Raw genomic sequence first — 15,427 nt, 5'->3', positions numbered from 1 at the left:
GAGTTGCCTTCACAGACTTGACTCACTCCTCTACTGTAATGTCTCCTGGTCTTCTTGGGAAGCCACCAAACTCTGGAACTTTCTGCTCCCATAGGACATAAATAGTAGGGGGTTTCTTAGCTTCTGCTGCCTGATGTTCTATAACTGCCTGAGCCAGTAATAAGGCTTCTCTCTGTTCTGTTCTAGCTTGTTGTAATGCCTCAGCTTGGTCTGATCATCTGCGCACAAGTTCAGCAAAGTGGGCCCATAGTTCTTCAGTTCCAGCCATTCTGACTGACCCAGGCAATTCCAGCTCACACAGAGGATGGGACCCCCCTTGCCCAGGTTACAATCTGAGTGTAAATGGGAAGTAGAGTGGGAATGGAAATATAAACAGGAAGATAAATATCAACGGTGCATAATAATCTTCCTTCACTGTAGCTGTATCCTCCTCGACTGTCCCCTAAAGAAAAACACCCAGACACACTGCTCTTGGCACACGAATGTCAGGGAGGTTTCACTGCAAAACTTAACTCTGTCCTCAGACTCCCCGCCCTGCCAGCTTCTCCCACCTGCACCCACAGGCGGGCCCTCAGACCTGCTCCAAAGCATGAGCCAGGCTTGCTCAGATCACGTTCTTAGTGTCATGGATCATTTCAATGTAGCCAGTCACTGCCGGGAAGGGAAAGGGGCTTCCCTCCTAAATCCCTCCCAGCACCATGGGAAATCTTCTGCCTCCAGCGGGGGGCCCAGCCCAGTGGATCCCTGAGACTAGACCTCGTGCCTCTCCACACTGGACACTGAGCCCCCTGACTGGACGTTGCATGTCCCTTATATTTGTGGTACTGGGCTCCAGAGCTGAGTCCCCCCAGCCCCCAATATCAGGTCAAAAAAGCCAGACCCTCCGTTCCCATGAGAGGAAATACAGTCCCTGCAGGGAGCTGTTCATTCCTCCCAGGGTCCGAAAGTGTCAGGAGGACCCCAGCACCCTGCGCCCGGCGCTGCACAGACACACAGGACGGGACACTCTGACTCAGTCCCTGGAAAAATCATGGAGCAGGTCCTCAAAGAATCAATCCTGAAGCACTTGCATGAGAGGAAAGTGATCAGGAACAGCCAGCATGGATTCACCAAGGGAAGGTCATGCCTGACTAATCTAATCGCCTTTTATGATGAGATTACTGGTTCTGTGGATGAAGGGAAAGCAGTGGATGTATTGTTTCTTGACTTTAGCAAAGCTTTTGACACGGTCTCCCATAGTATTCTTGTCAGCAAGTTAAGGAAGTATGGGCTGGATGAATGCACTATAAGGTGGGTAGAAAGCTGGCTAAATTGTCGGGCTCAACGGGTAGTGATCAATGGCTCCATGTCTAGTTGGCAGCCGGTATCAAGTGGAGTGCCCCAAGGGTCGGTCCTGGGGCCGGTTTTATTCAATATCTTCATAAATGATCTGGAGGATGGTGTGGATTGCACTCTCAGCAAATTTGCGGATGATACTAAACTGGGAGGAGTGGTAGATACGCTGGAGGGGAGGGATAGGATACAGAAGGACCTAGACCAATTGGAAGATTGGGCCAAAAGGAATCTGATGAGGTTCAATAAGGATAAGTGCAGGGTCCTGCACTTAGGACGGAAGAACCCAATGCACAGCTACAGACTAGGGACCGAATGGCTAGGCAGCAGTTCTGCGGAAAAGGACCTAGGGGTGACAGTGGACGAGAAGCTGGATATGAGTCAGCAGTGTGCCCTTGTTGCCAAGAAGGCCAATGGCATTTTGGGACGTATAAGTAGGGGCATAGCGAGCAGATCGAGGGACGTGATCGTTCCCCTCTATTCGACATTGGTGAGGCCTCATCTGGAGTACTGTGTCCAGTTTTGGGCCCCACACTTCAAGAAGGATGTGGATAAATTGGAGAGAGTCCAGCGAAGGGCAACAAAAATGATTAGGGGACTGGAACACATGAGTTATGAGGAGAGGCTGAGGGAGCTGGGATTGTTTAGCCTGCAGAAGAGAAGAATGAGGGGGGATTTGATAGCTGCTTTCAACTACCTGAAAGGGGGTTCCAAAGAGGATGGCTCTAGACTGTTCTCAATGGTAGCAGATGACAGAACGAGGAGTAATGGTCTCAAGTTGCAGTGGGGGAGGTTTAGATTGGATATTAGGAAAAACTTTTTCACTAAGAGGGTGGTGAAACACTGGAATGCGTTACCTAGGGAGGTGGTAGAATCTCCTTCCTTAGAGGTTTTTAAGGTCAGGCTTGACAAAGCCCTGGCTGGGATGATTTAACTGGGAATTGGTCCTGCTTTGAGCAGGGGGTTGGACTAGATGACCTTCTGGGGTCCCTTCCAACCCTGATATTCTATGATTCTATGATTCTATGACTCCTGCAGCCGGAGGCCTGGGGCGAGTCAATCCGATCACTGACAGCAGGAGCGTTTGTCTCTTATAAAGCGGGGCATGCAAATGAGGGAGACAGTTTCCTGCTTAAATCTGAGCCTCCCTCTGGCCAGGCTGCACCCGGAGACACAATCCGCAGCCCCTGGCTCTGTGCAGTCACCAGCCAGTCCCCTGAGAACTTCCCCCTCCAGCACCCGGGAAAATGGGATTTTTGCTCCTTGTCATTGTCGCTGTAGCAGCTTTGGAAGGTATTTTCCTCCTCTGAAGACCTGGCAGAGTTAGAAGAATATTGTGTTCTCGCTGTTTTTATACCGACATTAATGGCCTGTCTTTATTCCCAGGTGTCCGGTCCCAGACGCTGGTGGAGTCCGGAGGGGGTGTGAAGAAGCCCGGAGACTCTCTCCGCCTCTCCTGCAAAGCCTCCGGGTTCACCTTCAGCAGCTACGACATGAGCTGGGTCCGCCAGGCTCCCGGGAAGGGACTGGAATGGGTCGCTTATATAAGCTACGATGGGAGTAGTATAGGCTACCTCGATGCAGTGAAAGGGCGATTCACCATCTCCAGGGATAACGCCAAGAGTGAGCTGTATCTGCAGATGACCGGCCTGAAGCCCGAGGACACCGCCCGCTATTACTGTGCGAGAGACACAGTGAAACGAAACCGGTTTGTGATCGTGCAAAAACCCAGGCTGCGGAATCGCCCTTCTCCCGGCGGCCGCGCGGGGGCAGCAGCGACACCCCCCGCTTCGGGCTCGGGCAGGAGACCCGGCACCCGGGGGAACGGGACACAAACCTCCCGCCAGTTTAACCCTTCCGTTCCCGGGCAATGTGTCTCCCCTTCCTGCCCAGAGCCCCGCTGGTCCTGGGGTTCAGAGATCCCTCGCTTCATCTGTGAACCCCAATCCGGAGTGAGTCCTGTTCTGAATCACTCTCCCCTCACAGACCTGGCACCTTGGCTCTCCCTGGCCCACCTCGGTGTCAGACTCACAGGCCAGCGTCGGTCAGTGTAAAGGGGACAAGCGCGTTGGGGTTTGCATCAGATCCAAAGGTTGGAGCCAATTGCTCCTGGGGCCAAATCCTCCGCTAGTGTGAAATCACCGCAACTGCTTTCACTAGACTCGAGTTACTCCTGATTTACACCAGGGATGTTTATGGCATTAATGCACAGGAAGATGATTAGTTAATTATAACCGATGTGGGGCCCCTCCCCGTGGCATCTCTGCTCTTCACAAACGTTTATTGCCTTTATCCCCACAACCCCACCGTGGGGCTGGGGAACTATCACAGCCCCAGGTTCAAAACGTGGGACTGAGGCAGAGAGAGATGGAGGCTGGGATATGGCAATGGGCCATTCAGAGTCCGGGCGGGGCTGTGGGGCAGACAGGGCCGGCTCTCGGTTTTGTGCTGCCCCAAGCAGAAAAAATTTGGCTGCTCCCCCTTTTTTTGGCTTTTACACGTTTGCACTTTGCAATTTTTTTTGTTTTGACTGTTTAAATTTTAAAAAATGAAAACAGAATTTGTAGTTAGTGAAATAAAACAATTTCCTACTAGTGTACTCATTAACACCAGCACCCCAGCTCCACTCCTCCCCTTGGAGCCACCAAAGCCTGGCGAAAATGGAGAGATGGCCCAGCTGCTGCTTCCCCCATCCCCTGGGCCAGTGACCCTGCCAAAGAAGAAAATTCAGCTGGTTTGGCAAATCCATGCTGGCTAATCCTCCTCATCCACCGGGTGCTTACAAATACATTGTTCAGTAATTTGTTCCAGTCCCTTTCCAGGGATCAAAGTTGGGGTGACTGGCCTATAGTGCCCTGGTGCTTCACTGGTCCCTTTCCTAAAGATGGTAAATGTCAAACCTTTCTCCATTCCTCTGGCACCTAACTGGAGGGAAGGAGTGACTGGTCCAGGGGCATCCAAAGCCAGGCCCCTGCAGTTGCTCATTTAAGACCCACAAAAGGGTATCCGGCCATGCACCTCCAGCCAAACTCCACCGGCATGGAGCCCCGTGGAGCCCCCAGGGCTCAGAGGGCAGAGCTGAGTCCCACAGTGCCAGAACAGCCAGGGAGTAGGGATGGTGCCCAAAGCCTGGTGGCGGGCTGGTGTCAAAACACCCGGGTCCCGATGCTGGACCAGTCCCAGGCGAGTTGGCCCGGAGTGGGTGGGAAGCAGCTTTGGACTGGTCAGTCCCGAGTCCGGGGCAGCTCTGTGTGCCAGGCCAGCTGTTTGCAGTGAAGTCTGGCTCAGCAAGGCCAGAGGAGGCCACTCAGCCCTGTGCCATGGGTGGTGTCTCCTCCTCTCGAGGGTGGCTCCGGGCCTTGCCCCTCCCTCTGACTCTGCAGCGGTGGCTCGCTGGCAGGGCCGGCTCTAGGTTTTTGCCACCCCAAGCACATAAGCTTGCTTTGCTGGTGCCTAGACATGGTCCTGGGGGCAGAGATCACCCAGCACCGGAATAAATCCCGCTCTGCTGAGCCTGGGAATGTGGCACCGCCGGGACTTTCCAAAGAGACTCGAGCATTTTTTTCATCCATTTGACTGCTGAAAATCTCAGCCCCGGTGTAAACGGTGCAGCTCAGGATCCTGCCCACAGTAAAGTTCCACAATGTAACAGATTTCAGAGTAACAGCCGTGTTAGTCTGTATTCGCAGAAAGAAAAGGAGGACTTGTGGCACCTTAGAGACTAACCAATTCATTTGAGCATGAGCTTTCGTGAGCTACAGCTCACTTCATCCGATGCAACTTCATGGGATGTCACAGAGTCACCATGGAGATAAAAGACCCCGCCCCTCAGCCCCCGATGACATCACAGCCCAGCGCTGGCCCGCAGGGCATTGGGGACAGACACGTGGCTAAGGGCTGTGGACAGGGACACGGTGGGATTTCATGGGGTCGCTCAGGGGGAGGCGGCTGCCGAGGGAGAAGCAGAGGCCCGAGGGTGGGGGGCCAGGGGGGCCCTAGGGTCACAGAGCGCAGCTCCCACTGAGTGAGATACAGCCCAGGACTCCCCAAAGTCTCGCCTAGTCTTAGTTTCTAGATAGGGATGAAGGGTGAGGCCAGTATTAAAACTCAGGGTTGGAATTACATCCTGGGTAAAGTCCGGTTTTGGGGCTCTAAGTCAGGTATTCATGTAGTTTTCCGGTTCAGACATATATGAAGGTGGCGTTTACCCTCAGGGTCACGGTTAGGTGGGGGAGCTAGAGGAGGGATAAAGAAGATGCCAGTTTCTCTCCTTATGGTCGAGTAGGAAGCTCCGACTGAGACAAGGGTTAGGTGCCACAGAGACAAAGCGCCGCCTCTTCTCTCAGCCCCACACAAAGGAACTGAGTCCGGGCTAGGAACTGGCGGGTGTCTCTTATAAGGAGCGGGGCATGGAAATGAGGGTGAGAGTTTCCTGTTTAAATCTGTCCCTCTCTCTGCCCAGGCTGCACCCGGAGACACAATCCGCAACCCCCCGGGTCTCTGCAGTCACCAGCCAGTCCCCGGAGAACTTTCCCCTTCAGCACCCGGGGAAATGAAGCTTTGGTTGTTCCTGGTTCTCATTGCAGCATCTCCGGAAGGTCCATTCTCCTTTCCATGGGTTGGATGTACTGGGGAGGCGGGGGGTTATAGCGCTATTGCCCGATGTCCTCATATTCCCCATAATTAATTGCTATTCCCAGGTGCCCGGTCCCAGCTGCAGCTGGTGGAGTCCGGAGGGGGTGTGAAGAAGCCCGGAGACTCTCTCCGCCTCTCCTGCAAAGCCTCCGGCTTCACCATCAGCAGCTCCGGGATGAGCTGGGTCCGACAGGCTCATGGGAAGGGACCGCCAGCATTTACAGCACCAGCATAGACAACAGTGACTCGGTAAAAGGGCGATTCACCGTCTCCAGAGATGACCCCAACAACCTGCTGTATCTGCAGATGACCGGCCTGAAGCCCGAGGACACCGCCCGGTCTCACTGAGCGAGAGACCCAGCGAGGGGAATCCCGACCGGGCTCACACAAAAACCCGAGCGGCAGAACCGCCCTTCTCCCGTGCGCCGCGCGGGGGCAGCACTTCCAGAGACAGCCCAGCCCTGGGCACAGGAACGGGACCTACAGCCAGAGTGAAAAACAAATCCGCGCTCAGGTTTCAGAGCTCAATATCCATCTATAGAGCCAGAGACTCCTGGGACTGGAGCGGACCTCGGGAGGTCATCTGGTCCCGCCCCCTGCACTCATGGCAGGATTCAGTATCATCTAGACCATCCCTGACAGGTGTTTGTCCAATCTGCTCTTAAAAATCTTCCCTGATGGAGATTCCACAACCTCCCTGGAAATTGATTCCAGTGCTTAAGCACCCTGCCAGTGAGGAAGTTTTTCCTAATGTCAAACCTCCCTTGATGCATCTGTTGATAGTCATATCTTGTCACGCCTTTGTTGCCCTTCTCTAGGAACAGGCAGAATCCCACTGAAGATCACCTGAGCCTTGATTTCCTTAAGCGTCTTCCCCAGCCTGACATAGTCTCCCTTGATGTGTTCCAGCAAGAATCTATCGGTATCATTTATTCCCACATGAAGGACGATCAGCGGATTCTTTCCCGCTCCCTTTAGGATCCTCTTCAACTAGACTTGAGTTACTCCTGTTTTACACTCACTGGGGATCTGGCTATAACCGTGCCTTGGTGAGACACATCTGAGAATACCAAATTCAGGACAAACTGCTGAGAAATAGGGAAAATACACCCTAAAACTGGTAGTTATTATCTCATAAGATATACCAAACCAGCAACAAAAGTAAACTGATGTTTCACCACGCCAGCTGACAAGAAGTCAGAAAAGCAGTTCCCTTAGCTTTTCCAGTGCTTGTATCACCACCAAAACCACTAGACTTAAAGATGAGTGGTTCTTTAAAACAATTTCATCAAATAAAATCCAGATAACTTCACACCCCCAATGCAAAATTGATGCAGGGAGGGGTGTCCCAGGCACTGCTGAATGCATCATGGATCTTCCCATTGTTAGTTCTGTATTACTACAGCTTCTAGCCCAAGAGTAGAAGTGTTAGTGTATAACAGAAATCACAGAATCATAAAAGATCAGGGTTGGAAGAGCCCTCAGGAGGTCACCTAGTGCAACCCCCTGCTCAAAGCAGGACCAACACCAACTAAATCATCCCAGCCAAGGCTTTGTCAAGCCGGGCCTTAAAAACCTTTAAGGATGGAGATTCCACCACCTCCCTACGTAACCCATTCCAGTGCTTCACCACCCTCCTAGTGAAATAGCGTTGCCTTATATCCAACCTAAACCTCCCGCACTGCAACTTGAGACCATTGCTTCTTGTTCTGTCATCTGCCACCACTGAGAACAGCCTAGCTCCATCCTCTTTGGAACCCCCCTTAATTATTTTCATTGCCCTCCACTGGACTCTCTCCAATTTGTCCACATCCCTTCTGTAGTGGGGGGAACAAAACTGGACGTAATACTACATGTGTGTCCTCACCAGTGCCGAATAGAGGGGAATAATCACTTCTGTCCATCTGTTGGCAATGCTCCCACTAATACAGCCCAACTTGCCGTTGGCCTTCTTGGCAACGAGGGCACGCTGCTGACTGATATCCAGCTTCTCATCCACTGTAATCCCCAGGTTTTTCTCTGCAGAACTGCTGCTTAGCCAGTTGGTCCCCAGCCTGTAACAGTGCATGGGACTCTTCCTTCTGAAGTACAGGACTCTGCACTTGTCCTTGTTGAAACTCATCAGATTTATTTTGGCCCAATCCTCTAATTTGTCTAGGCCACTCTGGACCCTATCCCTACCCTCCAGTGTATCTACCTCTCCCAACAGCTTAGTGTCATCTGAGAACTTGCAGAGGGTGCAATCCATCCCATCATCCAGATCATTGGTAAAGATGTTGAACAAAACTGGTCCCAGGACCGACCCCTGGGGCACTCTGCTTGATACCGGCTGCCAACTAGACATCAAGACATTGATCATTACTCACTGAACCCGACAATCTAGCCAGCTTTCTATCCACCTTATAGTCCATTCATCCAATCCATACTTTTTTAACTTGCTGGCAAGAATATTGTGGGAGACCATATCAAAAGCTTTGCTAAAGTCAAGATATATCACATCCACTGCTTTCCCTATATTCACAGAGCCAGTTATCTCATCATAGAAGGCAATCAGGTTGGTCAGGCATGACTTACACTTGGTTAATCCATGTTGACTGTTTCTGATCACCTTCCTCTCCTCCAAGTTCTTCAAAATGGTTTCCTTGAGGACCTGCTCCATGATTTTGCCAGGGACTGAAGTGAGGCTGACCTGTCTGTAGTTCCCTAGGTTCTCTTTCTTCCCTTTTTAAAATATGGGCACTATATTTGCCTTTTTCCAATCGTCTGGGACCTTCCCCTATTGCCACAAATTTTCAAAGAGAATGGCCAATGTCTCTGCAATCACATCAGCCAACTCCACCAGCACCCTCGGATGCATTAGATCTGGACCCAGGGACTTCTGCATGTCCAGCTTTTCTAAATAGTCCTTAACCTGTTCTTTCACCAGTGAGGGCTGCTCACCTCCTCCCCATACTGTGTTGCCCAGTGCAGCAGTCTGGGAGCTGACCGTGTTTATGAAGACCGAGGCAAAAAAAAACATTGAGTACTTCAGCTTTTTCCACATCATCTGTCACTGTGTTGCCTCCCCCATTGAGGAAGGGTCCCACACATTCCCTGACCTTCTTCTTGTTGCTAACATACCTGTAGAAACCCTTCTTGTTCCCCTTCACATCTCTTGCTAGCTGCAACTCCAATTGTAAGCTTCTTGTAAGCTTCCTTTTTGCTTTTAAGTTCCCCAAAGATTTCACTGTGAAGCCAAGCTGGTCACCTGCCATATTTGCTATTCTTTCTGCACATCGGGATGTTTTGTTCCTGCACCTCACTAAGGCTTCTTTAAAATACAGCCAGCTCTCCTGGCCTCCTTTCCCCCTCATATTAGCCTCCCAGGGGATCCTTAAGTTCCTTAATGGAGTCTAAGTCTGCTTTTCTGAAGTCCAGGGTCCGTATTTTGCTACTCTCCTTTCTTCCTTTCGTGAGGATCCTGAACTCGACCATCTCATGGTCACTACTGCCTACGTTGCCTCCCACTTCTATTTCCCCTACCAATTCTTCCCTGTTTGTGAGCAGCAGGTCAAGAGGAGCATGGCCCCTAGTCAGTTGCTCCAGCACTTGTACCAGGAAGTTGTCCCCAACACTCTCCACAAACTTCCTGGATTGGCTGTGCACTGCAGTATTGCTCTCCCAGCAGATGTTAGGGTGATTGAAGTCCCCCATTAGTACCAGGGCCTGTAATCTGGAAACTTCACTTAGTTGTCTGAAGAAAGCCCCGTCTACCTCATCCTTCTGATCCAGTGGTCTATAGCACACGCCCACCACGACATCACCCTTCTTGCTCTTGCCTCTAAACTTAACCCAAAGACTCTCAACAGGCTTTTCTCCATTTTCAAACTGGAGCTCTGAGCATACAAAGCAACTCTTACATACAATGCAACTCCTCCACCTTTCCTTCCCTGCCTGTCCTTCCTGAACAATTTATACCCATCCGTGACACTGCTCCAGTCATGTGAACTGCCCCACCAAGTTTCTGTTATTCCAATCACATCATAGTTCCTTGATTGTGCCAGGACTTCCAATTCTTCCTGCTTGTTTCCCAGGCTTCTTTCTTTCATATATATGCACCTAAGATAATTAGCCAAATGGCTTATCAAAATCACGTTTGACTAAAACAGGATGTTTCTTTGTAAGGTTCATTATGGAAGTAATGAGGTGATTGAATTTCTTTACAAACCCAAGGTAAAACTTGGTTAGACCAATAGTAGATTGGATCTGCTCTTGCAGCATGATTCCTGTATGTTTCATGTGATCTTGCCCTAAGCTAATGAAAATAGCTAATTTATTTATACAAGTTCTGGCAAATGTTTGGAACCCAATTCATATCGAGTCAATGTAGATATTAACTTTCTCCAAAGTGTAGTGTGGGAATCTTGGCATTTAGTCATGGAAGCAAGATGGTAACATGCCTCAGTTTCCCTTTTCATACAGCAGATTAGGTCTGCAATGTCTTTTCTCCTGTGTACAGTTTCAAGGCTAGTTACAGGCACTACCTGTGAAATATCCACATCACAAGGTCTTTTAACATAAAGTGTGCTCTTATGTATCACTTCCAACATGTTCAAAGATTTTTCCAAATGATTAGGCACGTTGTAGATTTTCACAGTTTTTGGTATCAGCAAAACATTAGTCACAAGAGTTAACATTAGCATTAATATGAACATTAAATTAATTACAAGTGTACATTTCCAATCATTTTTGTCATGCCACGCCTTTGGCTCAGTACCATTGGGGTTTTGGCATTTTAGGGTTAACCGGTGGCTTTTATTTGAAAGGTTTAGTCTTTCCCTTCCTCCCCTGTTCTGGGGGCGGGGGTGGGGACTGGAGGCGGGTGTCAAAATCTGAGCTCTTTTGTGTAACAGAATCCATTGTCTGGCTGGGTGTGTCCTTTTTGCTAAGGCCTATGGGCAAGTCTTTCCCTAATAACAATAACAATAATAATAACAACTAATAACAATTCCAAGGCTGGACTCTGCTTAAAGAGATACCATCCATTTTCACTTGCAAGTTAGACCCAAGGTTCTTTTGTTCTTCCATTACCAACCTCTGCTTCCACATGGAATCAGATGTTACGTTCACTAAGAGACCGAAAGATATATCTAAAGTATTTAGAGATGAAATTTTGCCTGCTATCCCCTGTATTCTCAGGAGATTAACTTCACTGCTGTCTTGGTCTGTAGATTCAGCTACGCAGTCTTCTCTCCGAACCTGAGACACAGACTGTTCCCTCCAAGAGTCAACATGGTGACATTCCTATTCCAACAATATTGTTTCCCAACAGGCTGGCCAAGCTCAGTCACTTGGTTATAGGGCTGTTCAACATCCCAAACAATTTTTATTCCATCTGAGACCTTTTCGGCTATCCACACTGGATTTTTCAAAAGCAAGCTCATGGATCCATACATATCTGAAAGACTCTGGCAGTTAGGAACTGAAACTCCCTTAATCAAATCACTTCCACACCTCTCAGTTACAGTAAACTGCTCACAGAATAAACCATGCCAAAAACTACCATGAGGATTCTTCTCCTTAGGAGCTCCTTTAAGCAACAATTCCCCTTTATCTTGCTCCATAGACGCATTGCTCTGCTGAGCCACAATCAACTCCTTCTGAATTTCATTTAAACCCAGAACCACCTCTGGCCCATCTAGAGGAGTTTTATACAACCCCCTTTCAGGCAAGCTGCTAGACTCCATAGTTAAAAGGTTAGAGGCGCTCTCTTTCCCTTTGCAGCCCTTGTTGCTGGCAACACTGCAAGTTACCAAGCTCAACACACACAAGCTTTGGAATTATTTCCTTCGTGTTAAAATTTTCCACACTGTCAGTGGGTAGCACAGTCAAATCATCTTCATGCTCTCCTGGTGCCCTGGTCATGATATCAACCTGGTTAAACAGAGTTGCCAAACCCCCAGCAACACACGAGCAACAGGCAAAATAGAAGCACCAGAATCGCTTGGTCCCTTGTTAAGACACTAGCTGGACACTATGTTATGACACTAGCTCCTATCTACCTATCCCCATCCACCCCATCTATCTAATCTATCTATCCTTATTTGTCTAGTTACGGGTTGTCAAGGTTCCTCCCCCACTCTGAACTCTAGGGTACAGATGTGGGGACCTGCATGAAAAACCTCCTAAGCTTATCTTTACCAGCTTAGGTCAAAACTTCCCCAAGGTACAAAATATTACCCCCGTTATCCTTAGACTGGCCGCTACCACCACCAAACTAATACTGGTTACTGGGGAAGAGCTGTTTGGACGCGTCCTTCCCCCCAAAATACTTCCCAAAACCTTGCACCCCACTTCCTGGACAAGGTTTGGTAAAAAGCCTCACCAATTTGTCTAGGTGACTACAGACCCAGACCCTTGGATCTTAAGAACAATGAACAATCCTCCCAACACTTGCACCCCCCCTTTCCTGGGAAATGTTGGATAAAAAGCCTCACCAATTTGCATAGGTGACCACAAACCCAAACCCTTGGATCTGAGAACAATGAAAAAGCATTCAGTGTTTTACAAGAAGACTTTTAATAAAAAATAGAAGTAAATAGAAATAAAGAAATCCCCCCTGTAAAATCAGGATGGTATATATCTTACAGGGTAATTAGATTCAAAAACATAGAGAACCCCTCTAGGCAAAACCTTAAGTTACAAAAAAGATACACAGACAGAAATAGTTATTCTATTCAGCACAATTCTTTTCTCAGCCATTTAAAGAAATCATAATCTAACACATACCTAGCTAGATTACTTACTAAAAGTTCTAAGACTCCATTCCTGTTCTGTCCCCGGCCAAGACGACTACAGACAGACACAGACCCTTTGTTACTCTCCCTCCTCCCAGCTTTTGAAAGTATCTTGTCTCCTCATTGGTCATTTTGGTCAGGTGCCAGCGAGGTTACCTTTAGCTTCTTAACCCTTTACAGGTGAGAGGAGCTTTCCCCTGGCCAGGAGGGATTTCAAAGGGGTTTACCCTTCCCTTTATATTTATGACACGGGTGTTCCTCCTTGTCTTGGATCCCCAGCCCCAGACAGTGTGACCGCTCGGGGAAGGAGTTGCTGTTTCTTATAAGGAAGTGGATATGGAAATAAAGGTGTCAGTTTCCTGTTTAAATCTGAGCCTCTCTCTGGCCAGGCTACACCCAGATTCACAATCCGCGGCCCCCTGTGTCTGTCCAGTTACCAGCCAATCCGATGAGAACTTTCCCCTCCAACACCAGGGAAAATGAGGCTTTGGTTCCACTTTGTTCTCATTATAGCAGCTTTGGAAGGTAATTTCTCCCCCTAAATGCATTGCAGCGGCAGAGGAAGATTGCATTATTGCTATGGGTACTCATATAATTTATAACATGTTTTTTTTTCCCAGGTGTCTGCTCGCAGATCCAGCTGGTGGAGTCTGGAGGGGATGTGAAGAAGCCCGGAGACTCTCTCCGCCTCTCCTGCCAAGCCCCCGGGTTCACCATGAGCAGCTACGGGATGAACTGGGTCCGCCAGGCTCCCGGGAAGGGTATCACTGTGTGAGAGACACAGTGAGGGGAAGCCGGTCTGAGCTCAGACAAAAGCCTTTCCCTGCAGTAATGAGAGAAGTAGTCTGGTGTTGGGGGCGCCCAAGGTCTATAAGTGAAAATGAGATCAGTTCTGGGAAAGGGGCTAGCAACAACAAACCCTTTTTATTCTTATTATTGTTCCTCCTCCTTAATTTTACCGAAGGTGAAGGAGTTGACACCTTTCCACAAAGAGAGAACATTCTTTTTTGGGACCCTTCCGGGGACAAATTCTGAACCCACCCCCAGTCTCCCGGATAGTCACAGATGCATAGACTTCCAAGCCGGAAAGGAGCAGTATGATAAACCAGTTTGACCTCCGGCATAACACAGGCCATAGAGCCTCAACCTGGTTCATTCGGGTTCAGTCTAGCGCCCTCTTAGTATCAGCCCGGTCAGTGACACATTCTAGCAGAAAGACCCTGAACTCTCAGATTTGGGCACCAGTCTACACCAAGTTTGTTTGTTTGATTGATTGATTTTTCCCCTTTGGTTAGTTGAATACTTTTCCCACCAAGGCTGGCTTTTCTGGTACAAGAAGCATTTTCCTAGGAGAAAACAAATCCTGGGTTAAACGAATAAATAAAGAACTCCCAAACTATTCATTTTCTGGTTTAAATAACAATACAAGAAGGGGGTCAGTGAGAGAAAGAGAGGGAAGGCTGCAGAGGCCCCTTCTCCCGTCCGCCACCAGGGGCAGCAATGAGCAAAGAGCCCAGCCCAGCCTGGGGGACAAGACGGAAAAGAGGCACTGGAGGTTGGGAAACATCATTTTCCAACTCTGCACCTACAGAAACTGCTGCTTTGGACGTAGGACCCGCCGGTGCCCTTTGACTCCGCCTCGCCTGTAAAGTCTCCGGGTTCCACTTCAGCGCTGGGTCCGGTGGAGCGGGTCTCCAGGGCAGAGTACACGGGAAAGAGTTCACACGACACCGATTCAGCGAAACAAGCGCCATTCATTGCCTCCCGAGACAATCCCAACAACCGGCTGTATTTACAAACGAGCAGCCGGAGACCCGAGGACACAGGCCGGAATCACTGTGTGAGAGACTAGACCAGAGTCACAAAGCCCATCACCAAAACCAACGGTGGGTTCACACCGCGTCTGGGTTTTAAAATGGGCAAATCTAAGAAAAGACAGGAATTAACCCCAATAGTCAACGTTATGCCAAAGGCACCGATTTGTGTCCAGTTTTATTTTACAGAATGGAGAAGATGAAATATTTAGAATTTGATTGAACGTCCCGAGGACTGTATAAAATCGTTTCATGTTCTAGATTCTTTTGCTTCTTGCAGGGATCATTGCTCTGGAGCTACCAATGCAGGAAATATAAGCAGTAATGAAGCACATAAAGTTCAGTGACAAATGCCCCTAAGGAATGTTATCATTGTTGGAGACATCCATCCATCTCTCTCTCTCTCCAATGTGTGTGAATGAGTTTGGGGAGATGAAAGGGAACATGAGTGGTAATGGGAATGGAAATCTGTGTTTCAGCGTGAATGCTTATACTTGTCTGAATGGAAGTGGGAATGGAAATACTTTTGTTCTTTTTGTTGTTATCCCTCAATATTACATCACGGGGATGGTGTGAAAACATGTAGCCTTCCTATCACAAAAGTTCTTTAAACACAACCAGGAGAAAACTTCTGTCTGCACTTTATTGCTAATTAATAATTAAGGAAGTAAATGATCTTGAGGATGATGCTCAGCGGTGATAGATTTGGTGCTGGTTGTGGTCCCAGTGCCCAGGGTCTCCAGAAGCCGGGAATGGGCGACAGGGGGTGGATCACTCGCTGATTCCCTGTTCTGTTCGTTCCCTCTGGGGCACCTGGCGTTGGCCACTGCCGGGAGACAGATACTGGACTAGACGGACCTTTGGTCTGAC

The 15,427-nt window shown here is 49.1% G+C and overlaps 1 gene segment (V, D, J or C); it reads left to right on the top strand.

Moving 5' to 3' along the window:
- Positions 1-13,222: 13,222 nt before the first annotated feature.
- LOC140896799 (Ig heavy chain V region 3-like) lies at positions 13,223-14,595 on the top strand. The segment is given in 3 exon segments: positions 13,223-13,268; positions 13,364-13,504; positions 14,414-14,595. Coding segments are annotated over 3 exon segments (369 nt in total).
- The last annotated feature ends 832 nt before the right edge of the window (positions 14,596-15,427 follow it).

Source organism: Lepidochelys kempii, chromosome 13 (assembly GCF_965140265.1).
Source record: "Lepidochelys kempii isolate rLepKem1 chromosome 13, rLepKem1.hap2, whole genome shotgun sequence".
NCBI classification, from domain to species: domain Eukaryota; kingdom Metazoa; phylum Chordata; order Testudines; family Cheloniidae; genus Lepidochelys; species Lepidochelys kempii.
This window is presented reverse-complemented; position numbering and strand designations above follow the sequence as displayed.